The sequence below is a fragment of the Uloborus diversus genome, chromosome 8 (assembly GCF_026930045.1).
Source record: "Uloborus diversus isolate 005 chromosome 8, Udiv.v.3.1, whole genome shotgun sequence".
Taxonomy (NCBI): domain Eukaryota; kingdom Metazoa; phylum Arthropoda; class Arachnida; order Araneae; family Uloboridae; genus Uloborus; species Uloborus diversus.
Genome location: NC_072738.1, coordinates 38366229 through 38393465, shown reverse-complemented (window position 1 = coordinate 38393465; position 27237 = coordinate 38366229). Strand labels below are relative to the sequence as shown.

The 27237-nt window shown below is 33.6% G+C and overlaps 1 protein-coding gene across 1 annotated transcript; it reads right to left on the bottom strand.

Annotated features, from left to right (window-relative positions):
* Positions 1 to 664: 664 nt before the first annotated feature.
* LOC129228315 (ankyrin-1-like) lies at positions 665 to 26040 on the bottom strand. The gene is made up of 3 exons (XM_054862991.1): positions 25966 to 26040; positions 10162 to 10253; positions 665 to 2165 (listed from the first exon to the last, which is right to left on the bottom strand). The coding sequence occupies exons 1-3, from the start codon at positions 25972 to 25974 to the stop codon at positions 665 to 667; spliced, it is 1602 nt and encodes a 533-aa protein (XP_054718966.1). The 5' UTR covers positions 25975 to 26040.
* Between the last annotated feature and the right edge of the window lie 1197 nt (positions 26041 to 27237).

The window sequence follows — 27237 nt, the reverse complement described above, 5'->3', positions numbered from 1 at the left end:
GCAATTTAAATTTAAAACTCTCATTCAACTTTACTTAAATGTGTACATATGTGTACTTAAATGTCTTGTCTTTATTTTAAAACTACAAAGTCGTCCGTCATGGTATGATGGATGAAAATTGCTTCCAACATTTTAACGAAGCCATTGCCTGTTTGGTGATATTTTGATAGTTTAAAATGTTAACCCTAACTCCGATGGATTAACCCTAAACTCCAGCAGATAGCGTTCACAGTTGATCTTTTTTTTTTTTTTTTTTTTAATTCCCCTGAAATGAGTGTTACCAGTGAAACAATTAAGTTACCGGATCGAGTTCAGCATTGCCACAATAAAAACCTTTCCCTGCATGATAAACATTACCAAAACACATTATCAAAATAATAATCATTCTGTGGCACAAGTTTCATTGTTGAAACACGCGGGTTACTTTTATCATCGGCTATTATTTATATGAGGATAACGAATGATGTCAATTAAAATCGAGATGAATTTTTCCTACTTGTCATTGGCAAAACTTAACATTTTGAGAAAATCACCCATGTGTGATAAGTATGTTCATACTGCCTATATTTTGAAGCAATCACACAAATTTGACACACATGAAAGGAAGTTTTCAAAGTCTTATCTTCTTATTTTGAGCAATTTTATTTAATTAAAAATAAAGTTTTCAAGCCTTGAAATTAAAAGCTTTGACAAAATTTTGCATATCTCTTTCACTCAAACAATCTAATATGGTGTCAGTGTTTATTTTCAGCACAGATGGCAACTTTTTCCCCAAGACGTAGAAGCATTTCAGACAACGAGCGATCAGGGCCCTTCTCTTTTTAGCCCTGTGTATTTTAAAAGTGATAAGATGTCCGTAATTTGGCAAGTGATCAGAAATGTTAATCGAATTTAAAACCGTTTCGACGTTTTTGTTTTTGAGGTAGAGAGCCAACTTTCTTTCGTGCTTCCTTGCAAAGTCATAGTAAGAGACTAGAGTAGTTCTATGTATCTTTGCAGCCTTCATCTTCTGGACCTCCAGATCAAATCCCACACACAAATCTTTGTAGAATTGTATGGTAGGAAACTTGTCCATCCAACTAAGCGCTATCTTAAAATCCAGATCCTTCTCCCAATCAATCACAATACCTCTCAAGGCACACGCTAAAAGAATCAGTTCTACAATAGTACTCCTTCTATAATACATAGCAATTCCCAGTGGGTATCCAATTCTTCCAGTGTCAAAGCGGTCTTCATTCCTAGCCTTTGTGTGTGGGTGTGCACCACAAAACAACAGCTTTCTCGCTATTGGAACACGTCCCTCTCTTGCTGCCTGGTGCAAGGGACTCAACCCAAACCCATCTGGAAGGTTGTTTTCGCTATCCGCATCCACGAGGATGTTTGCTAAAGCAGTGTATCCATGGTTTAGAGCAATGAATAGGGGTGTATTGCTCTGATTATTCTGAATACGGGTACTTACCCCTGCAGCAAGCAGCTTCTTCACTATTTTGAAGTAATAAACTTGCTCTTGTACAGCAAGATGCAAGGGAGTGTTTCCCCTTACATCTTGAAGGTTATTTTCACTATTTCCTTCCACTAGGACTTCTGCTCCTAACTTGTTTTCGGAATGCAGAGCCATATGAAGGGGTGTCCTACCCCATTTATCTTGGAGGAGCAAATCAGCACCTGCGGCAATTAGCTCCTTCATCACTCTTATATATCTTTCATCGACAGATTCTTGGAGCTCTACATCTCTATATTCATCATCTTCATCTTCACTATAAATATCATCTTCTTCTTCAGCATAAAAAGGACCACTCACAATAATGTGAAGGGGCGTCTGACCCCTTCTGTTTTGAAGATGAGGAATGGCACCTTTGGCAAGAAGCATCTTGACAATTTCTTCATGTCCATACCCGGTAGCGTAGTGTAACGCTGTATTTCCTTCCGAGTCTTTCATGTCAATTAGGCTTGGGTCACTCTGCAAAATAGCATGAACAGCACTTGGGTTCTTTGATGAAACTGCAACATGTAGTTTTGTTTTTGACATAGTCTTGAGTGGGTTTCCTTCAAATTCAAAATCTGTACTAGCATCTTCGCTTAAAAACATCTGGAAAATATCTTCGTTTTTACAACATCCGGCCTGGTATAATGCAGCTTCTTCGTATGACAGCTTTGGAATTTTTCTGAAATAAAAAAACAAAACAATACAATAGGCTCAAATCCCCATTAAAAAATGAATTTTAAGTGTGATTGTTTTCAGGTCTAATATTTCCCAGTCTCCCCCCCCCCCAAAGGATAGATTATTTTAATTATTTCATTTATTATTTAATTGGCTTCTTCATAACGTAAAATTTTTTCACAGTAATTTAAAACAAACATAAAACACACAGACATATTTGGAATAAAAGCATATTTGTTTGCTAAAGAAGTAATACTGGAGTCAGAGGCCTCAGCTGCAAAATTCGTTTAACTTACTGGTTTTTCTCTGATGGAATCAATAGTTAACAGTTTTAAAAATAACGTGTAGACATGCTAAAAAGAGTCTATGATCTAAAAAGCTATTTGCGAAAGAATAGATTTATTTTTCAGCTTATAAAATACAAAATGAAAGAAATCACATGTTTCTTCGCAAAACCATGATATTAAAGGAAATGACATGCAGTGTCAAAATGTCATCTCAAATGTATCATGGCTTTTCAAACAAATCAGTAATAGCTTTGAAATTCGCAAGAAATAGTTTCTGAATTCTTCAATAAAATGTATATGTTATGAAGCTATGATTTTCCTAATTATATACTACTTTATAATTAAAATATAAATTAATTTATAAAAACTCAAATGAGGTATAGGTTTATTTTATTGTATTTAGATACCTAAAAGTAGATGGATTGGCCATAAGTGATTCTAAAAAAAAACATTTAAAAATAGTCACGAACACTTTGGTATGAAACATTGTATATGGGGAGGGGTGGGGGTGCACTGTTCAATTTTTAGGCTCCCTCCAAGAGTTATTTTTGTATCTGCCCCTGACTGTAGCACTGGTTTATGGTCAAAATGCCAACAAGCCAAAATGTTGCTGATCCAAAAAGACGCTAAATACATATCGCCTTGTTAGAATGTTTCCTAGTTTCAAAATAGCGCAGATAAAATACAGCCAGTGATCTACAAAAACCAATGCTACTTAATTTTGTAGCTCTCTCTCACTAATAACCTTATCACATTAAGGATAAAGGTATACGTTGTTTAAAAAGTAACTTTAAAAGCTTAGCAATTTAGAAAATTAGCACAATTTATTAAGAAAAAAGCACCAGCATAAATATCATTAAGTGCTTAAATTATATAAGTCCTAAAATAATGTAATAGTTTTTGCAGGGCTGAGATTAAGGGAACAGGGCTGCCGCCAGGCTGTTTCTCCTTTGCTAAGAAGGAATACCGTTTCATCACCAGCGCAGCCAGGATTTTCCTTCTGGCAGAAGCGGATTTGGTTTTCTCGTCATGAGATTTTACACATTCATAAACTATCATAATAGGATCTGAAACGTGTGTGAAAATCAAGGGCTTTTTTCTTTTGTTTTTCATGTACAGTAAACCTGCATTAATCCAGGCTTCATTTAATCTGAACAGCCATTTAGATGTACATACTGCATAAATACATGTTCATCAGTTTTTCATTTGCTGTTTATTTCAAGTAAAATAAATTGTATGTACTTACTATACATAACTTTCTTTTATGCAGTTTTATACTTCATTCTCTTGAATTTAAAATACAATTTTTTATTGTGTACAGTAATTTTATGTACATTAGTTTAATTTATGGGTTATTTTGTTTAAATCATACTTATATTAATTCGGATCGTTCCGGATTAATGAGATTCTACTGTATATCATTAAAAACTTTGGATAATAGTATGTTATATAACAACAAGGCAATTCATATACAGTGTTAGAAATTACTGCTGGTCCACTGGTCACCGACAAGTGAAACCTGCCTCAGACACTATAGAAAAATAATCAATGGTCCTTGGGAACACCAACTGCTGGCTATATTGGATCACACTTGGCTAGAAAAAAATTTAAAAAAAAAAAAGCCTAGCCCATGTTTGGCCAAACCGTTGGTTGACTTTTTTTACAATTTTTTTCAAATAGCTTTATATAATTTTGAATCGCATATCTACATTTAGTAGATATTTGTGGAACTTGGGGGGTGGAGGAGGGAAGATAATAAGTAAAAAATGGTCAAATTCTCAAATTTAGTCTGTTTTAAGTTGCTAAAATGAAATTGGTTCTCAGACCGTACACTTGATTGTTTAAGATACATATTTAAATGTTTATTGCCAAACTTTGCCAAGCAAAACTTTTTTACTTTTGAAACATTAAGTATATTAGAAATTCCTCATCGGTAGAAAAATGTTTTTCTTTTGGCTTGTTTATTTGCATTTTTATTTAATATTAAAGTTTACCAATCTGAACTTGGTTTGTAATACAGCAATTTTGCACATTTAAATAAATACATATCTATAATTATAGTTACAATTTAATGTTTAATCAATGAGCTAAAAATTAAAGTTATATTTAAAATAATTTAATAAATGTATAATCTTAAAGAGTAAATAATTTAAGAATAAATTAGGAGTAAACATGTTTGGTGTTAAATTTAAAGCGGGCCAGTGATGTTGCTTGCGAACCAGTAGGAACGAACCTTGCGAACCTTTTTTACTGATTTCTAATGCTGCATATATATTAAGAACTAACTGCAATTAAAAAACATATATAGTTGAGACATTCTGCACCCCTTCTCCTTAGAACCACCACTGAGAACAAGAAGTTTGAAAATCCACAAAATAGGAATATCTCTCAGCCACTAAAATCATTAACACGCTCTGAATATGCTTTGACATTAATAAATTAAATAATAAATTATTTTCATATAAATGGAAAAGATCCAAACATTTATCCATAGGCGGATTTAGGACTGAGTTCCTGGGGGGGGGGGGGGGCTGGATTTTTTTTCTTGGAGCAACATTTTTAATTGCCCTCCCCCCTCTAATGTTTTTGTCTGTTTTCTGTGATGCGTAAGGCCATTCTTTACTTTTTTATGTGTCGTTTTCATTACTGTGTGTAATCATGCTGTCCTTTTTAAATTAACCTTAAAAGAGAGGCGGCTGGTATTAAGAGAGTGACGCAGTGCTCCCTTTTAAATGGGATATAAAATATCTCTAGTTTTTAGGGGGGCCCGGGGGTTAATCCCCCGGAGGAAATTATCTAAAATGGATATAAAATTCTGCATTTGAAGTCTTATAAGGGTTAATTGGAAATAATAGGCAAATAATTTTTTTTTAAAGTTTTATGCTTTAAAAGTGCTTTGTGATGCAAGTTAATACTTTAAAAGAAATAATGCACAGATTTAGAGAATAGGTATCAAGAGAGTAACATACTACCCATTTAAACAATTCTTAATTTATACACTTGATAAGAAATAAAATTGAAGCACACTTTGCTTAAGAGTTTCAAAGACTTGTCTAATTATTTTCAAGGTTTGGTTGGTTAGATTGGGTTTTTGGCTCAAGAGCCCTTGTAGGCTATTACTGCGCCAATTCTTTCCAGGGATTTTAGAACCTATCAATAATTTGCACTTTCCAGTCTCTGAAATTGAGTAGTAGATTATACAGTTGTACAGTATTGTTCAAACTTTGTAAGAAACGGCTATTTTAAGTTTAAAAGAAAAAATAAACTTTAATTTCCTATTAAAAAAAGAAAAAATCATGATTTTTTTTTTGTTATAAAGAAAGATTTTGGAAGATAAGTTGTTACTATATAAACTCCTCCCAAAACTGGGGGGCATTGTCCCCTTTGCCCCCCCCCCCCCATAAATCCACCCATGCTCTTCTGAACTATTCAAGAACGAAAAAATAATGATTTTTTTTTTTTTAATTTTTGGAAGATGTGTTTGTTACTACATAAAGTCCTCCCAAAACTGGGGGGCATTGCCCCCCTCTGACCTTCCATAAATCCGCCCATGCATTTAGCTTTTAAAAGTTATTTAATCAACATGCAGTTGAATGATATACTATATATAAACATACTAATCATAATAGTACTACATTAATACTAATACAGTTGAACTCGCTAATAACGAGCCCAGATTTAGCGAGGAAATGAGGAAATTTTGGTTGGTACAATGTTAAATTATGGGAGCATAACTCGCTTTTAACCAGCAAACCTCGCTTAAAGTGTGCAATATTTTTGTGATTCATAAAATTTCTACTGACTTTCAGCTTAGTTCATCCTTTCTTGGAAAAATTCCTTTAACTTTCCGAAGCCAACCGAAAATTAGTGATGAGTCATAAATCCTGAGAACAAGTGATGTGACGGTCCTTTCTTTCTTTCTTTTCTTTTCTTTTTTTAAATATTTGTGGAGTAGAGAAGCATTTGAATAATAAATATTTGTTGATGCCAATACGTTATCACTTCCGAGGATATTGTAGAACAAATTCAAGCAAATGCAGATTTAAAAAATTAATGAAAGCAACGTTGATAACGACAAATATGAAGAATTTGAAATTGAACTACCTTCAACATCAATATATATTGAATTAAGCGAGATATTCTTTTAACCAATATTCTAATAAGCAGGCTTGTTTGTAAAATAAATAAACCTAGAGGAGGGGAAGCAGTTTCTATTAGGCTTTGGGGACAAAATGCTGCTGTCCAAAATGTTTTTAATCTAAAATGTTTCTTTTTAATGTCACCATTCCAAACTATCGCCACACAAAACTGCTGTTCCGTGATGGCACAGATCACTGAAGGATTCGTCTTTATTGTTGTGGAGGATTTTAGGTGATGCGATGGCTATTTTCAACGACAGTTTTCGTTCTTGTAAGGATGTTTTAAAAAAGCTGTTGAAACTTTTCTAATAGCAATTTTTGGGTATGGGTGTCCTTAGTCTAATAATGAATTTTTGGGACTACTTTCCTTGTTTTAAATTTTTTTTTCTTTTTCTACTAGGCATTTTAAAAGGCTGTTATAAATATTAATGGTACTTAAAATTTTTTTAGTTCGACAAAAACTGTTAGCTTGCTTTCCAATAAAAGTAAACGAAAGGGAGGGGGAGCATGAAAGAAGGCTTAATGTGTCTGAAAAAGCATTGCTGAAAACTCAAAATTAATAAAATAATCAAATAAAAATAACTAAAATATCGAAAATTAAAAAATTGGAAAGTAGGGTTTTAAGACAGGGGTTGGGAGAAAATGTGTGTTCTTCAGTCTATCAGCCCCCCCCCCCCCCCCCGCTCAATAAAAACAAAAACAAAAAAACTTTTGAGTAAACATTCTAATCCAAACAACTTTTTTTTTTTTTTTTTTTGCTCGAAAAATCACATTAAGGATAAACATTCCCATAGTTCACTTTTTAATTTGAGCAATTTTTTGCTGAATTTTGAGCAGTTCAAAAAATTTTAACATAAGAGTTTGCAGGAAAATTTAAGGCAAATCTAGATCTCAAACTTAAAGATGGATTTGCTTCAAATAAACTTTGTGGAAAATAGCTCTTGATGAAGAACATGTATAGAAAACATTTTTTGGTCTTAGTTATTTTAAATGTATTCTTTGAACAATTCAAAATTTTTTAACACTGACATCAATGGAAGATTTTCAAATCATTTTATCTAAGAAACCAACAACACTAAAAGTTATTTTTTTGTGTTAAAATATTGAAAAAATTGTGCAAGTCTGAATATGTTTCTAATTTTTGGTTTTAAAAATGGAAAATTGCTACTGATCAAAACCAAATTACCATTTTTTTAGACTTCAACATTGACGTAAGTCAGAGATAAATACGACTAAATCAAAATTAAATGAATTCAAAGCACAAATTTTTTTACCAGGGCTATGAAGGCAGAGAGAAAAACACCAAATCTTGTCCCAGACTTCTAGAATTTTAAGGCCTTCAACTCCAGTATGCCCCACAACCCATTTCTGTATTTTAACGATGTCCTAAACATTCTAAATTAATTCTTTAGACCAAATTATTAATTACTAAAACTTTCATTAATGTAAGACATTGCTGAAAATGAATAAAAATTGTTATGTCTCTCTTGAATCAACACAGATGCAAATGACTTAAAATTTTCGAGTCGAATGCGAGCGGCAAAATTAGAAGTTTGCAAGTCCTCAACTACACAAGTAGACTTATAAGGAGGGTGAAAAATAATGCTAAACCAAATAATAAATGTCCAAATGGTAGACTCACATAGTAAATTAAAACGAGCGAAGGTTGCAGATGCAATCGGATTTCTAAATGTGTGAAATATCAGGATTTACGCATTAAAGTGTTAGAAACGGCTAAGATGCGTAAATTGTGCACCTAATCTGTACGATTCGAATATGCATGATCTTGAACTCAAAATCTATGATCAGTTGTCGGTTTCCATGATTTCTGAGTACTTTTTGTTGAAAATCATGACTTTCCATGACCATTTTCGATCATAGTCGAAATCCATGACTTTCCAGGTGCGGGGACACCATGAACGGGAATTTCTTTCAAATGGAATTCAAGCAATGTCAAGAAATTAGATCAGAACTTAACATTTATTTCATTAAAATGGATCTTTCATTGTTTGGTATTTATTCGCTGTAACGAGATTTTACTGTATTAGCTGCATTGTTAAAAAGGTGCTACAGTAAAACCTGTAAAGTTGACCACCTTTGTAAGTTGACCACCTGTCTATGTTGACCGCTTTTGTTAGGAACGGAATTAGTCCTATCTTATATAATGAAGGAAAACCTCTGTAACTTGACCACCTGTCTATCTTGACCACTAATGAACACCAAATTTGGTTTGGAGCATTGTAAAATACCCTTTGTAAGTTGACCACTTGATTTATTTTTTAAAATTTTATTTAGCAAATTATTATTTTATTATTATTTTTTTATAGCTTTCCAAGAATATTTTTGATGCCAGACCAGCATTTAACCAACTAAATGAAACAGCAGCATAACTAAACCTCCTTTTGAGTTTAACCACATGTAAAAACTACTAAGAACCCTTTTTTTCTCCAAACTTGTTTTTCTTTTGTTGCTTTATTTGAGACTGAATTTTGTACTCTATGTTCAATGAAAACATGTGTCAATAGAAAAACACAAAGTATTTTTTTCTAGTTGCAATATTTTGGCAACAATGGAATTGTGCTAAAGAGTAAAGTTACTTGCATTACAGTATTTTTGGTGCAAGGGATTAAGAGATAGGACATTTTCATTTTCAACTGCCTTTTTGAACTATGAGAGTCCAACTTGTTGCTTTTTTTGTTATAGTTTTACATAAAATGGCTTCAAAAAGAAAGTTAGTTGAACTTGAGATTGATAAAAAGTATGAAATATTAAAATTAATTGAAAAGAGAGAAATCCAGAGAAAATTAGCTGGGAGACATATGGAATTTCCAAAACTGGTCTAATAAGTGCCCCAAACTTCAATAAGGAGTTATTTTGTTGAAAATTATATTTTCATGGGGTTATAAATGTATATGGGGGTAAAAAATGTACGAAAGATTTGTTAATTTTTGATTGGCTATGAATTTTTAGGAACTATTAATATCAAATGAGTAACTTTTCATAAACAATAAGATTTTTTTTTTGATCAATTTACTGAAATTTTAAATTTGCGTGACACATTATACGTCATTCTGGGAAAATAATCTCTAAAAATATTTGAATAACATTTTAAATTATTGTTTCAAAGTAATACTAAACAATATGAAAGTGAGTTGAACAGAAATAGTAAGTGTCAATTAGTCAAAAAATGAATACATGGTGCAAAAAATGACAAAAAAAAATCATTACCCCCTTTATAAGTTGACCACCTGTCTAAGTTGACCACCAAATTACTGCACCGCAAGTGGTCAACTTACACAGGTTTCACTGTACTACTTTATTTGCTCATTTATGTATTTTTTACATATCTACTTTATCAGATGAGAGAGGCATACTTTGCTTTTTTAAATCAGCTTCGAATGTTAAAAACGTACATTTTTCATAATTTGCAGTTTTTGCTAATGAAGAGAAAATTGGTCAAATGCAACAAAGTTGATGCTGGTCTATGGGAAAGTAGGCTCCTTTAGTTCTGGAAGGAACTTCTTGCAATAAAGGTGTGATTGAGGTGTAAAAAGAGCAATAAAAAAAGTAATACCTAAGACGTTCTTCTTCTTCAGAACACTCAGAGAGACGCTTGGACAAAGACCCTGTTGCCATTGGGGCACATTCACTGTTATCCTCAAGTTCCTAGAACATTAGGAAAATTAAAAACAAGCTTTTTGCTCAAAGTTGCAGAGTACACTTAGAAAGTTTTTTTTTTTAATTAGACAATACAATTGCAATTCACTGAGAATAAAAAAAAAGCATGCACAGACAGAGACGGATTAGTAAATTTTGCTGTCACATCACAATTTAGAGAGTACTGTATCCTATTGTTCTTAAGACTTTTTGAGAAACTAATCACAGATAATTATTATCAAGCTACTAATCTCTATTGATGAAGATAGCAATTATATGAAAATAGTAATCTAGTTCAGCTTTGCCAAAGTATCTTTTCCATAATCACAACCAGTGACAATCATTTTAAAACACATAGTTTTGTTTCTGAATACAGAAACTTTAGAAAGACCTGCAATGAACAGTAAGCAGGATTGAATTTTAGTGTTTGCCTTGAAAAATTATCAACTAAAGCATGTGATGCTACAGCATACTTACTAAATTCACTCATTTCTAAAAGGCAAATTAAGGTCTTTTTAAAAACTCTCTCTCAAAAAATAAATAAATAAATAAATAAATAAATAAATAAATAAAATGAAATAAAAATAAATAAATAAATAAATAAATAAGGCACTTCCAAAACTTATTTAAGAAAACATTTACAAAATTCCAGAAACTGTTGTTTGATACAACATCGAATAGTTTTAGTAAATTACAGATATAAATTTCAAACTGGCTGCTATATTATATTTAGTAGAGTAAGACATCAGTAAAAAACTTGGTTCATATTACTAGGCAGGGGGATGTGGGGCAAAGTGAAATAGTTAAGATGACGTTGATTTTTCAAAAAGGACAAATTGGGATATTGTTTTGAAAATTAAAGTAGGGGAGACCGGGGCAAGATGACTATGCTAAAAATTTTTGTGGTTTGTTAATATATTTTTAAGAATAGTAAAACTAATTTTACATGAGCTGTTAGAGTAGTCCTTTGCAGTATTATATATATTACAATTTAATTTTTCAAATAAAAATAACGAAGGATATTTTTATTTTTTTAATAACCTTAACAAATCGTCATCTTGCCCCGGTACTGGGGCAAGATGACTTTGACCTAGGGGCAAGATGACAAGGTTGAAAAAGGTTGAACATATTTTATGTTTTGAATATGTTACCTAGTTTTACAAACGATAACTGTGTTTTTACATCTTACTAAGCATCAAATTAAGCGTAAGGCATTGTAGCATTATGTTCTAGTGTTAAGTTGTACAGATAACAATAGACACAAATAAAAATACCCTTTTCATGATTGGAAGATTCCTCATGCCGCCACTCTTGGCTTTTACAGCTCGGGATCCGTTCTTCTGTTGGAGGGTTCCACTTTCCAAGCAAGGCATCTTAGAACACGATTTTTTTGAATTTGATGCAACTGCATTGCTTGGCATGAATACGGGTCCACAGTAATAGACTTGGGTCTACAGGAACTTGGTCTGAGTTTTTTTTTTTTTTTTTTACTCCCTTTTTAGCTTCACAAGCTTGTTTTCCCTGTTTTTCAAATAATTATTTTTTTTGTTCCACTTTGCTCCTTGTTCTGACATTTCTTTGATGGATATGCCTGCAAGAATGTTTGAGCTTCAGTTTTTGTTTTCCCGCATTATGTTGCTTTAGGCAATGCATTGAAATCAAAAACACTAACATGCTTCTTTGGTGTATCGTACTCAGCATTTGCCACAACTTCTACTTCATCTGGAGGGTTTATATGTTGATTTTCTACTCCCAAGGTCTGAGGATTAGCACTATTATTCTCAGTTTCAGAGTCAACAATGTCATAGTCCACTAAAAAAAAGAAAATTATGAGACTCGATACCTCATTCTTTAAACCCTTTAGCGGCATTTCCAACTGCAGCTGCTTTGAAGTAAGCGGTGCTCAAAAGCCCACCAATATTTTTGTCTGTGATAGTTTGTCCTTGATGAATGACCATAAAGTTGTGACATGCTCAGCTATAGTAGGTTTTCAATGGGCAGAAAAATGACGCATCAGGACCTAGAGACGATGCGATGTGTGAAATGGCAACCCAACCATGATAATGTTTTTTCACTGCAATATAAGATAGCCTGCAAAACTATGTGAGATTTATGATTGTCAATAATCAGCAGAGCAGGAGATTTTTTGCTTGGTTTAATTCATTCAACTAGTCATTTGGTCAACTAGTTTATAAATAGCCCCTGGTCACCCACTTTCGAACGATATCTCCCTTGATTCAATGCGTCCTTTAGCTCCAGAGGAGAAGCGCAAGGTCTCGTGGACAAACACACAATGTTTACAGGAATTCAATGAAGTGGACAACATAGTTAGTTTAATAAATTGCGAAACACAGGCAATAGGCAAGCTCGTCATCTTGCACAGCATTGCTGCCCGTCATCTTGCCCCCTGTTTGAAAGGATTCTTCTCCATTACCATAAACAAAGGCGATTAATTGACATTTATTCATGGTAATAGATAGTATTTAAACTAAGGTACTCATAAATACTCAAGAGACACGATATATTCTATATGTATATGCAGCAGAGCTTATTTACACATGCATAAAAGTTATACCATGGCAACGGTAAATAATCAGAGCTTCAGAACTAACACAAATATGGCGATTTCAGCGTCTCTATACTATTGCTGAACGAACAGCGGATAGGAGAGCCAGTATCATGCAGTTGATGCAGTTACCTAGTTTAAAACGGAAAAATTAAGACATTCGTCATCTTGCCCCGGTCTCCCCTACATAAAGAACAATGTAATCTATCTATACATATAATAAAATAAGATGTTTGTGTGTGTGTGTGTGTGTGTTTGTGGCGCGCATCCCAGGAAAACGGTAAGGCCTAGAAAGATGAAATTTGGTATACAGGTGCAGTTTTTGCTGAAAAAGTGCACCTCGGGCTTCGATTTTTGATATTTTTATTAGAAAAAAAGATATTTAATGTTTTATGCGTTTTTTTGCACTTTTTAGTACTTTTTACCTCACAGACCCCGAACCAATCGCACCACACAAATATTTTTTGTACTATAATGTAGGAAATTTAGTTTTAAATATGATGATTGAAAAAATTTTGAAGATAGAGCAATTTTTGTATTTTTTATTGATTTTTGAATATGTATTTTTTATTGATTTTTGATTATTTTGTATTTTTTATTGATTTTTGAAAAAACCGTTATTTTACATTTTTTTCTGGGTTTAGTTTTTTTCGAAACCCATCCAGTGACAAGTATTGAACCCTCAATTCTAAAATTTTAGTTGGTAATAGTAAAAACATTCCGCCCTCTTCAGAAGAAAAAAGTTTTGAAAAATACGCAATAGTTTTTTTTTTACAATTTTTTTAATGGCAGAACACAACGCGCGCTGTTCGCTTGCCGGCTGAGTTCCGAGTTTACCTCATCACGTGATCCAACTGAAATCGTTTTCCTTCTCTTCACCTTTCTTTCTTTTTTTTTTTTTTGCAAGCGCTACTTTTTGAACACTACGGGGAACAAAGAACTTTTATTTTTGAGGGCTATTTTGATTAAATAAATAAAGTCCGCGATTTTTTGCATGATCTTCGTTTCTGTTACGAATTGGCGGTTAGGTTAGGTAGATACAGAGATAGATAGAGGTTAAGTGGACAAAAAATGTTTTTGTTTTCGAATTAATACTTATATAAATAAAAAAAGATTGTACTGTCAGGAGGTAGATATGCGCAGATCGTATAGATTGATAGATAGACAAATATAGAGTTCGATATAGCAGATGGACAGCAAGAAAGAGGCATGTCCGTCATTTAAGGAATTTCAACGGGGTGTCAGTGCCCCCCTCCCCACTCACACCATGACTTTGAAAAAACAATGCTTTCACATAAAAGTGGAAGGGCTTTTTGTTATTTTTCGACAAAATTTGCATGAAGAGTACATCGTACCCCCTCCTTTAAAAATATTCCAAACGACGGAACTGGAGATAGATCTAGAAAATATTTTATTCAAACTACTAATGATATACATAGATATAGATTGATTGATACCGCCACGAAATTTGTTTAAGCAGCCGCCAAAGGCAGCAACATCGGTGTAAAAAGGCGAATGATAATATTGAGAAAAAAGAGAAAAACGTTGATTAATACCGTCGCTAAATTGTCTAAGCAGCCGCCGAAGGCGGCAACTCTGGCGCAAAAAGGCGAATGGCGTAAAAAGGCGGACCAGCTGGTCGCCGCAGGCGGCTAGTAATTGTTAGCATAAAATATTATTTTATTTTTTATTCTCGGTCCACAGCCGATAATTTAAAGAGAATAATTTAAAGTTAAGTGTACCTACTTTAAGCCCAGTCTGGTAAAAGTAGAACCTGTCAACTAGTTGGTGCTGACACTTCAATCGACGATTCCCCCACGCCATAATTAATGGCGACTGTTTACTGAAATCATTGGAGATTGCATGTCTCGATGTGTCGATTCAGAAAAGTTGAGTTGTCACCTGATCGACTCGAATTAATTCCACTCGTTAACCGCACGTGCTATGGAGAGGAGTACGAATATTCGCGGCAGTGGAATATGCAAATGAGTGATGGTCGAAGTAGAAGTTAGTGGGGTGACGTCATCGAGGCATGGAATCTCATTGGTTGATAAAACATATATATTGTGGCGAGTGGCAGCGATCACTCTCTCGTCTTCTCTTCTCTCAACGATCCCCAGTTGTTGTGTTTGATCGTGAAGCCTAGTCCGGCTCACGTGTGGGGGGGTTTTTTCCCCGCAATGCTAGCGGGGGTTTTTTTGGTATGTGATATTTAATCTTCCAAGTCCTAGAATTAGTGAGTCCAGGTGAAGAACCAGTTGTGTTGTGTCCGGCCAATTAAAATGTCGGGGAAGTGTGTTCCACGTGTCTACCTGTGATGCTCACCGATCTACGAATTGTGTAATGTTGCCTGTTCAGTATGGACATTCCTGAAGTGTGATTCGGCGGACCTTTTGTGAGTCTTCAAGCTGATCCTTTGGAGTGGCAAGCGATTGCATCGACATTTTGGTGACATTTTTCTTTATTTTCTGGAACCACTTTTGTTATGATATTTTGGGGGTGTATTTTATGGGGATGTTATTCTAGTCATATTTAATAAATGTATTTTTCTGAAACATGTTTTTTGCTTGTCTCCAACTTGACATTACACGGCCAGTTAATGTTGGCTTAGTTTAAATATCTTAACTTTTGGATTTTAACCTTAACCTAAATTTATGCCAACAGAGTGGTAGCAGAGCGTGGTTGAATGTCATTTTAGTTGGAGACAAATTTGCAAAAGTTTTCAGAATAATGGAACGGGATTATCGAAACATTAAGAAACTTAACTCCTGCAATTGGGCAACATGGTCGAAAAATATGAAAATGGTACTGATAGAAAGAGATTTATGGGAATTAACCCAAACAAAATTAGAAGAAGGTATTTCGGCAGAAATAAAGAAACGGAGGGGCCAAGCAGTGGCGATTATTTACCTCAACATAGAGGATGAGTTAAAACAACTAATAGATGATTTAGACGATCCATATGCTGTATGGACGTCATTGAAATTGAATTTTGAACCTCCGTCTTTAGCCCGTGTTGCCGGATTGTGGGAGGAGTTTTTTTCTAGCAGAATTAATGAAAAAGAAACTATTGGAATGTTCGCGGCTCGATTGAAGTGTTTGCTCCGACAGTTGGAGGAGAATGGCTATAAAATGGATGAGAAATTAAAGGGATTTCAACTAATACGTAGTTTAGATCAAAATTTTAGGGGAATAGTACAAAATATTTATAGATGGGATGAAAGTAAATTTAACTTTTCAAATGTTTTGAATGAACTTTTGGCAGAAGAGGGAAGATTGAAATTTTTAGGAAATGAAAATTTTGGAAATAGTAGTTCAGGTGTTAATGCTTTTTCAGTTCAGAATAAACACCAGACTGGGCGGAAAGTTGAAAATGTTAATAAATTTGAAACAAGAGTTTGCTTCACATGTGGCAAAAAGGGGCATATTTCGGCTCGGTGTTGGAGCAGAAAACCAACTAATCAAAATAAAGGTAATCGTAATTTTTTCAAACAAAGTAATCCCCCTAAGGCTGGAATGTTTTGCACCATCAGTAAAATATCAGGAGTACAGGCCAACAACACAAATTTGAAGGAGGAAATACCAGTATTTTTACTGGATACAGGTGCCACGGCACATTTCTGTAAAGATAAGGACCTATTTTGTGAAATAAGGCCTGTTAAAAATACAAAAATGGAAGTAGCTGTGGGCAATGTAAATAGTCAAGTCGAGGGGGTAGGGAAAATTGTTTTCGAAATTAAAACAGATGGTAAGCTAGTAACCATCACATTGAATGAGGTCTATTATGCTCCAACACTTAGACGAAATTTGCTTTCCGGATCCAGGATAGACAGTCTTGGTTTTTCATTAAGGTGGTATCCTGGTAAAATATGTATTTTTAATAATGATGGTATCAAACTTTTTTCTGCATTTTTAATTGATAAATTGTACTTTGTAAAACCCACCTCATTTTTAAGTAATCAAAGTAGTGACTCACCACCAAATGTAAATGTAACCGAGGTCAAAGGATTAGACCTGGAGTTGTGGCATGAACGGTTTTGCCATATTAATTATGACAGTATCTTGGAAACTGCAAAGAAAAACTGTGTCAAAGGACTTAATATAAAAAGTAGAAACCGGCCAGATTGTGAGCCTTGTATTATTGCAAAGAAAAGAAGGTGTTCATTTAAGCCCACTCCAGGGATAAGGTCTAAAAGACAACTTGAGCTTCTTTTCATGGATCTAGCAGGGCCATTTCCGGTGGAGTCACTAGGGGGGAAAAGATATATTTTTTCCATAATTGATGATTTCTCAAGGAAGTCCACTATTTACTTTCTAAAGTCAAAAGATGAAGCTTTTGGATATTTCCTTAGATACCAGAGGCATGTAGAGAGAGCCCTCAACAAGAAAATTTTGGCCATAAGGTCTGATAATGGGAGGGAATTCACAAATTCTAATTTTGAGACCCACTTAATTAAAGAAGGCATCAGCATAGAAAGAACCAACCCTTATACTCCCGAACAGAATGGGGTAGTAGAAAGATACAATTTGACATTAATGAATGGGGTTAGGGCAATGCTGAAAGACTCTGGACTAAGGGAAGAATTTTGGGCGGAAGCCGCCTTATGCTTCGATTATGTCAGGAATAGAACAGTCCTAAAAGAAAGGGGGAAAACCCCATTTGAGCTGTTCTGGGGAAACAAGCCCTCAGTAAGGCATTTTCGGAGGTTTGGATGTATTGCCTACAGAGGCATGCCAAAACAAAATCTAAAGAAATTTGACTCGAGAAGTAAGAAAGGCATAATGGTGGGCTACGCAACCCAAGCAAAAGGGTACAGAATTTGGGACCCAGAGCTAAAGAAAATTTTTGAAACTATCAATGTGGACTTCAGGGAAAATTTAATTTGGGGGAAATCAAACTTGAATGAGAATGTAGACAATGATGATGATTATTCTTTTATTAAACCTATGAGTGAAGTTCTCTTAGATAAAGAGATAGATGAACTAAAGGCTCCCACCCCTTGTGAGGAAATTGAATGGGTGAGGGATGCAGTAAAAAGAAAGAAAGGGGACCGTACTGATATCTACTACTATGAAAAGGGAAATAAAACCAGGTTAAAGTCACCCAATGATGTAGAAAAATATTGTAAGAAGAATAACATTGTTTACAATCCTGAACTATTTGATTTCAAAAGTAAAAATGTTCCTTATAATCCTTTGTTTGATATTTTTAATTCCCCTAAGGAACAAATGGAACCCGAGCCAGAGGCAAATTTGTCGGAAGTGCTAATTCCCCAAAACTATAATCAATGCTTGAAAACCCCAGAAGTAAAACATTGGCAAGAAGCCATGTCAGAAGAAATGAAAGTGATTCAAGAAAGGGGGGTGTGGCAGTTAGTTCCCCAGCCAGTTGGCAAACCAGTACTTGGTAATAAGTGGGTCTATGACTTGAAGAGAAATGCAAAAGGGGAAATTGCCAGGTTTAAAAGCAGATTGGTTGCGATGGGAAACAGGCAGGTGGCAGGAGAATCGTATTCTCAGGTTTTCTCCCCAGTTTTCAATTTCTCCCTGATCAGAATGTTTTTCTCAATTCTGGTGATATTCCTGGGTTGGAGCCATTTTCAATTAGACGTAAAAAACGCATATCTTTATGCTGATTTGCATGAAGAAATCTATATGCGACAACCACAGGGTTTTGTAATCCCGGGAAAAGAAGACTGGGTATGCCGTCTAAAGAAATCGCTATATGGTCTCCATCAATCGGGGAGAAATTGGTACCTGGAAATTGATAGGGTTCTCCAAGGTCTGAATTTTTTGAAATTTAAATGTAGTAACTGTGTTTATACAAGAAACAGAAATGTGTTTTTATTGATGTATGTAGATGATATAATAATTTTTGGAAAAAATGAAATCATAATTCAGGAAACAATTCAGGATTTATCAAAACATTACGATATTAAAGAATTAGGGAGAACTAAAAAATTATTGGGGGTAGAATTTGAAGAAATCAATGGGGGAATTTTTATACACCAAAATTCTTACATTAAGACAGTTTGTGAAAATTTTGAAAAGTATCAATACCCATACTCGACCCTCCCAATAGCGAAAGGTACAATTTTGTCTTTAGGTGATTGTCCAAAAACGGACCAAGAAATAAAAGAAATGGAGAAAGTACCTTATCGCAATTTATTGGGATGTTTGTCCTATATAGCAGGGAAAACTAGACCGGATATTGCCTATACAGTTAATCTATTATCTCAATTTCAAGCAAATCCGGGTAAAAGACATTGGCAGTGTTTATTAAGACTTTTAGGTTATTTAAAATATACAAATTATTATAAATTAAGTCTATCTGCAATAAATGAAATTAAAATCAATGGTTTTTCTGACTCAGACTATGCTGCAAATAGGGACGATAGGATTTCGATGGGGGGAATTATTATTTACATTGACAAAGTACCTATTATCTGGCGAACATTTAAACAAAAGTGTGTTTCATTGTCCACCATGGAAGCTGAGTATATCTCTTTGACAGAAGCAGCAAAAGAAGTGGTGTGGTTAAAAAGGATTTTAGAAGAAACATCACATTTTGAAATAGCTGGATATAAATTTACCGGGTCTATAATTAATTGTGACAATATAGCTGCAATAGAATTTTCAAATTCCCCTATAGAAAATTCCAGAACAAAGCATATTGATGTCAGATATCATTTTTTGAGAAACTTAGTAGAGGAGAATACATTTGAATTAAAGTATGTGAAAAGTGCAGAAAATCCTGCGGATACGTTTACCAAGCCTCTGACTCGGGGTACATTGAAAAAAATGTGCAAACTCATTTTTGGTAATTATGAAAATGTAAAAGTTTAATATTCAAATGTGTAAATTTTTTCAATGTTTCTCAAAAGTGTTTAAAAAAAAAAATTTTTTTTAATTGTTGTTTGAAATATGTCAGTTTTCATGTCGTTTTGAAGTGTATCGTGCTGTGTAACCGAGAAGGGGGGAATTTGTTAGCATAAAATATTATTTTATTTTTTATTCTCGGTCCACAGCCGATAATTTAAAGAGAATAATTTAAAGTTAAGTGTACCTACTTTAAGCCCAGTCTGGTAAAAGTAGAACCTGTCAACTAGTTGGTGCTGACACTTCAATCGACGATTCCCCCACACCATAATTAATGGCGACTGTTTACTGAAATCATTGGAGATTGCATGTCTCGATGTGTCGATTCAGAAAAGTTGAGTTGTCACCTGATCGACTCGAATTAATTCCACTCGTTAACCGCACGTGCTATGGAGAGGAGTACGAATATTCGCGGCAGTGGAATATGCAAATGAGTGATGGTCGAAGTAGAAGTTAGTGGGGTGACGTCATCGAGGCATGGAATCTCATTGGTTGATAAAACATATATATTGTGGCGAGTGGCAGCGATCACTCTCTCGTCTTCTCTTCTCTCAACGATCCCCAGTTGTTGTGTTTGATCGTGAAGCCTAGTCCGGCTCACCTGTGGGGGGGTTTTTTCCCCGCAATGCTAGGGGGGGTTTTTTTTGGTATGTGATATTTAATCTTCCAAGTCCTGGAATTAGTGAGTCCAGGTGAAGAACCAGTTGTGTTGTGTCCGGCCAATTAAAATGTCGGGGAAGTGTGTTCCACGTGTCTACCTGTGATGCTCACCGATCTACGAATTGTGTAATGTTGCCTGTTCAGTATGGACATTCCTGAAGTGTGATTCGGCGGACCTTTTGTGAGTCTTCAAGCTGATCCTTTGGAGTGGCAAGCGATTGCATCGACATTTTGGTGACATTTTTCTTTATTTTCTGGAACCACTTTTGTTATGATATTTTGGGGGTGTATTTTATGGGGATGTTATTCTAGTCATATTTAATAAATGTATTTTTCTGAAACATGTTTTTTGCTTGTCTCCAACTTGACATTACACGGCCAGTTAATGTTGGCTTAGTTTAAATATCTTAACTTTTGGATTTTAACCTTAACCTAAATTTATGCCAACAGTAATCAATAAATCATTATTTTTTATTTTTGGCAGTAAGTTTGGGCCATAAAAAAAGTGGAAAATTTTAACATTTTTTTTCATGGGACAAAGTGAGAAATGAAATATTTTTCTAATGAAATATTTTGTATTTGATTGTAATAAATATTTTTAACCAAATAAATGAATGAATAAATAACAGAATGAATGAAAAAATGAAAAGATAACTGAGCAATAAACTAATAAATTAACTAATATGAAAAAATAAATAAATAAGTGAATAAAATAGTGAATGAATAAGAAAGTAAGTGAATGGATAAATAAAGATGTGAACTATTAAACAAAAGAATGTAAATGAATCAATAAATGAATATGTAAGTGATTTAATTATACCTCAAAACTCAAATTTTGAATTGGTAGCCAATGGCTACCAGATCCTCACAAAATGGTAGCCAAATCTCAAAAAATGATAGCCAAACTTTTTAATTCTAATTACTTAATTTATTTTATACCATTTATTTATTTAGTATGTGTGTATATGTCATTGGCGTAGCAAAGAACTTTTCTTATAAAATGATAATTAAAATAAATAAGTAAATAAAAAATATTTAAAAAAATTAATAAAATAAAAAGCGAGCTGAAAAATAAAAAAGGAAAAGAGGGTTGAGGAAACATTTTGGAGGGGGGGGGGAATTGAACTTGGGTGGAACGGGCACCCCTGCCCAGATATTATTTAACACATCTTTTGCAAACTATAATCTGCATCAATTTATCTTTAAGCAAAATACATCACGATAAATAAATAAAGAAAGAAGATCATTATTATTATTTTTTTTTTTTTTTTTTCAGCTTTTAAAACTTCTAGAAACATCACAGCTTTCAACCAAAAGACGAGTTAGTTCCTTGATAAAGAAAACAACAAAATACCAAAAACTTGAACAGCATGTAAAACCTAAACCATTTGCGATTCTACAAAAATATTTTTTTGCTTTTCCAAATGCATGCAAAATTTTATAAAAATTGAAGCCTGAGTGTCAAAAAATGAATAAATAAAAGAAAAGCAAACAATATAAAACAAAACGAAAAAAAAAATGAAATGAAAGATCCAGCAGAAGAAAAAAAGGATTTCAGCAGTATTCTTTCCACCTTCTCTAGACGCAAGGGTTCCATTTTTTTTTATTTATGTGTTTTATAAACACAATTGTACTTCTCTTTATTTATTTTGGAACAGACATTTTCTTCTAACTAGTGAAAAAGGACAATCTACAATGTGGCGCCATTTTGAAAACGCGGGACGCCATTTTGAAAATTTACCGCGAAACTTAAAAATAACAATTTTTTTCAGGAGAAATCAAGTAAATAAAAGGATATGTCCTCTCCTCCAGTAAGTTTTATATTTTGAAAAGAAAAAAAAAGGGGAAAAACAAACAATATGATTCAAAAAAAAAAAAAAAATCTCACAAAAAAAAAAAAAATTTTTAGCGATATATCGTTTTTACCTTGTCTCGATGCATTTTGACTCAAGGGCGCCATTTTTGTTTATTCATATGTAAACCAAATGTACAAAATTAATTCTTCTCATTTATTTTGGAAAGGACATTTTCATCTTAACTGGTAAAAATGAACAATCTAGCAACGCGACGCCATTTTGAAAACGTGTAGTTTAAAAATACCGCAAAACGAAGAAATAGCCATTTGTTAAAGAGAAATAAAGTTGAAAAATGAATTTAAGATCAAAAAAGCACAATTTACTAAATTGGTGTATGAAATTTGTCTATTTTTACGATCGCGTGTAAAGAAAGCAGAGTTTTCGAAATAGCAAGTTTTGTAACGAATTTGCAGTCGTGATTGCGATTTTTGTTTCTATTCAGAACAGGAACACATAGCACAATTGCATATAAATATAATAGTATTTAAAATACATTAAAATATTTGCATTTTGTGGAAAAATAATTCTTAATGCTGAACGTAGAGACATCAGAAAGAGGACAATACTCCCCCCCCCCTTCATCCCCGGCGATCCGATAGCCGAACTTTTAGTGGACAAAAGAATTTAGGGAGAGGTCATATGTCAAGATTATAGGTCAGGGAAGGTTGCATTGCTGAATGGTAGCCACATTGGCGACAGAAGTGAAAATAATGGTCGCCAAACTTTGAAAATTGGTCGCATTTGGCGACTGGCGACCGCGAGTTTTGAGCTTTAGATTTAATATATGACCCAATAAGTAAACAAAATGATCTATTTCACTTTGTTCCCTCCACTTTTAATAGAAAATACGAAGAGTAGAGGAACTTGGTTAAAGTCCGAAAATCTGCCAGGAGTCACTCTTAACATCAATTAATATACAGGGTGTTCTGTTTTAACCTGCAAAACCTTTATTTTCGCAACCGTTAGTCCTAGATGCAAAATATTCAAAATCAGATGCAGAGTTAAGGTATTGAAAGTTTGAAGTGAAAATAAAAATGAGTCGTAAAACACAAAATTTAACTTTTTATACGGGTCCCAGGTCCCCTAACTTACACTTCGGGAAAGAATCTCCATTGAAAAAGAATTCCAACACAAAAATGTTGAAATTAGTACGATCAATATTCACCGAGATATGAAACGTTGGGCAGCGTTTTGTGACTTACACCACTTTACACTCGCCTTCAATAACATCTCTTGGGGTTAAATATAGCAGTTAACAAGTGTTCAAAATTACATGTCTGAAGAGTATGGTTTTCAAATTGTTTGAGGTTTTGCATATCACGGCATAACATTTGCATGAATTTTTGAATACCAATGAAAAATATAAATACCTTGTTTTTGTTTTTTTACGTTAACAACCTGTCATTCATCTGAAAGGGCAATAAGTTCTAATCTCATCTTTATAAGAATGCAAGAGTAATATATTCTGGCCAGTTAGACAATTCATACTTTATTTTCTTGATAAGAGACAAAATTGAAGTACTTTTCAAGGAATTTCAAAAACTTAAATAAGTTGAACTAGAACAATTGAAATTATTTAAAGCACTTTATTTGCCCTTTCCAGAAGTTGATTATATAGTCTTACAAAATGATTTTAACTTTATAAGATATACCCCTTTTAAGTTAAAATTAAAAATAAATGTAACAAAATATTTCTCAAAACAAACAATTTATTTTTTCAATCACAAGTAGTGCAGAAAATGAAATAGAGTAGAGTAAGTGTTAAGCATGAGAAGCATGCTTAAGATATTAACAGTATGCATTAGATGTAAGATAAAAACAAGCAATAACAAAAGAACTTTGAAAATACTGAATTCAGCATTAAATAAATGGCAAGACATGGAACATATCAGTCACAAAAATTTATCTTGAAAAATATGCTACAAAAATGCGAGAATCATAATTTTTCCATTTTTATGCAAAATTTATCAAGATCAAGGAGCTGAATTTGGCACAACTGGGTCACCGAATACTAGCCTACTCGGAAACTAGAGGCCTGGCCCTTGGGGAGTCCAAGGCTCGAAATCGGTGCAGTGTAAGTTTTCTAACAGTTTTAGGAGAGGAGGGCAAGTCTACCAAACTGACAGGGGGGGGGCTGCCTTGGACCTGGACAGTTCTGAAGTGAATATGGAAAAAGAGCAGGAGGTTCAAGTATGCTTTGCAGCTAATGAGAACTAGAATTGCTTTTTCCGTATTTCTTCAAATTTTCACTCGTTTAATAGTAATTACAAAATTAAGAATAAAAAACTTTGTTATTTTCCTTTTCTGTCATTTGAAAGTAAAAAAAAAACTCTCTTCTGTTTTACAGTACATAACATTTCAAGTTTCGGGGGGGGGGGGGGGTCATCGGGCCCCCCTCTGCATACGGCCCTGGCTGCAATATCAGCAATTTTTACATAAAAATCTTCCTCTATAAGGAAAACTTTGACCAAATCACAATCTTGTCAATCTACGTACCTCACTATATTTTTTAAAATTATTAACAGGCATGAAAATATCTTTACCAGTTGTTTACTGACATAACAACATTTATTTAATACCGCCATCTAACTAAAAATTGTAAAAATCTATTAAATTAGTTTGAGCAATTATGTTAATGCTCTCATTCAATTGTGTTTTTGTTAAGTGTTGTTGTGAAAAATAATCAGTTTGTTTAAAGCAAAGTAAAGACAGATAACTTATTTTGCATATATTCTGACATTTCATCAATTCTTCTTTTCAAAGTTGTATTTGATTTTGCTGCAGATATAGTTTAGCTCTTCTGAGGTGTGAGTTGTATCTGTCTTTGCAATTTTAACAAAAATAGATCATAATAAACTTTTATGTATTTTAGTTTGCTCTGCTTAAAGATTTTTCCAAATTTATCCCGTTTTGGGAAAAATTTCTTTTCCTGTTTTGAAAGGAACACAAAGTTCCTACACATTCCGGATGTTTAGTTGATCGACGCCTTTCAGGTTTTGAGAGTTCCAGACATTTGTCAGATAATGTTTCGAGACAAATCACACGCACACACTGAAGCTCTCTTCTTCAGAACCAGGAAAAATAAGCCCTGATTTTAAACAGCCAGATTTATACTTACAAAATTGATTTTATCTTCCTTGCTATTTCTCAACAAGTTGGACTGCACATCCTGTGCACATCCAGTTTCTAACTATTTCACAATTTTTGGGATCAGACATGGAAGCCCTTTAATCAATTGACAGCGGTGATTTTGAGAGACACCACATCCTAGTTATGAAACATCCCGAAAAACTGATAGAGTAGCTTGATGATTTATATTAGCTCTTGACCAGCGTCCACGTCCCAGTAAAAAGCTGCCTACGGCTAATTTATGGGGAGTGGCTCCTGGCCCAGGGGTTGGAAACCACTGATCTAAACATACAGCACTTTCTAAAATGGAGGTAATCTTTTAAAAAATCTATTAGTCAAAATAGTCTGTTATTTTATCTCTAAAAATTCTTAAAAATTGAAAAAATCTTAAGTCAATATGGCTTTTCCCTAAATTCATCCTTGTGGAAAATTATAACAAAATATGAGTTTAATTTGTTTATTGTGATTTTATGTCTTTAAAACTAAGAGTGAGGTATACTACGTAAAACAATATGGTTTTTAACATCAAAACATCCATTTTTTGCTATCTAACATTAATTATTTATTAATTTGGCATTGACTTAGTTAAAAAATCTTTTATGCAAAATTGAAAATCAATAAGAAAACTTACGGAGTTCATTTTCTTCCTTTTAATATTTTCCTTTTTAATCTCTATGGGTACTTCTCATGAGCTAACCAAAGAAGAGCTAAAAATAAAAGAAATAATATGTAGTTTACAACCAAGTAATATGCAAGTGGAACAAGAATTGTAGTTGACATTTCTTGATGGTTTTTATTAATGAGAAGTTTGTATTTATTTTCCAGAAACCAATGTCTGAATACTTGGCTACAAATTTGCAACATTTTGACCAATTTCTTTAACATAGGAAACCAACATACAGGTAAACATAACAATTAGTTCAGTGAACAGCAGTGTAGTAACTTCAATTACCGGCGCTCACTGTAATGGCATTTGTAAGTCAACATTCATAACTTTCAGTTACTGTGTGCATACGTATGTGCACAGTGCACACATGTATATAAATGCATGTAACAAGATTTTTTTTTCTGTTAAAAAGAAAAAACAACAAAGATTCCATATATCTTTAAATATTGAACATTTATACAATTTTAAAGTGTAAAAAATCTTTCCAGAAAACAAATGGTTTTTTTTTTTGAGCAAATCAAATTTGCTCATTGTTTTCATTTGGCCGCTTTAAGGGTGCTCTTCACTGAGAGTCTGAAAGATTCGGATATAATGTTAACCTATGAGGAAAGTTGTAGCTTGTTTTACAAATTCCTGTGAAGTTTTCGGATCGATTTTTTTTTTCTGAGTATTTTTCAAGACTATGTCTGTGTATTTTAGTTTTTACTTTTTTGATGCGTCCATTCTCCGATTTTTTAAAATTCGAGAAAAAATGAATTTCTTCGAAAACGAGGTACGGTTGGACATTTCGCTCTGTAAAACATCTGGAACTCGTGCTATCGAAATTTTAAGAACGCCCTCACACGCAAAATATTTCCAGCTCTCTTTTGAGATCTTGTTTGAAATAATGCGACCATTTTTTAAACAAATATCGGGTTCTAACTATTGAAAAAAATTTCAAAATACGTTCACTTTTTGCATTCACCCAGCCTACCATAGTAAAAGCCCTTTTTTGAGGGGAGAGCGCTAATGGGGTGTAAGATTTATTACGCTCTCATTAGTTCCCCTCAATGACCTTCGATGGACGTTCTCCTCTTTTTTCCTAAGGCTTTCTTGAAGAATCATGTGCTTTTGAAAGTGATTTCATGTAGATGTCTGCTATTAGCTGTTAAATTAGCAACATCTGCTTTTTTTTCAAATGTGTGGTTTGAAAAGAAATAGATTGGAAAGGGATATTTTTGAGTCAAATTGTTTATT

What these genes read in the sequence shown, in the direction of transcription:
- LOC129228315 (XM_054862991.1), bottom strand. An exon ending in GAAGAAGAAGAACGTCTTAG is followed by an intron (nt 2,166 to 10,161) that starts GTATTACTTTTT and finishes TTTTTATTTCAG; the next exon opens with AAAAATTCCAAAGCTGTCAT.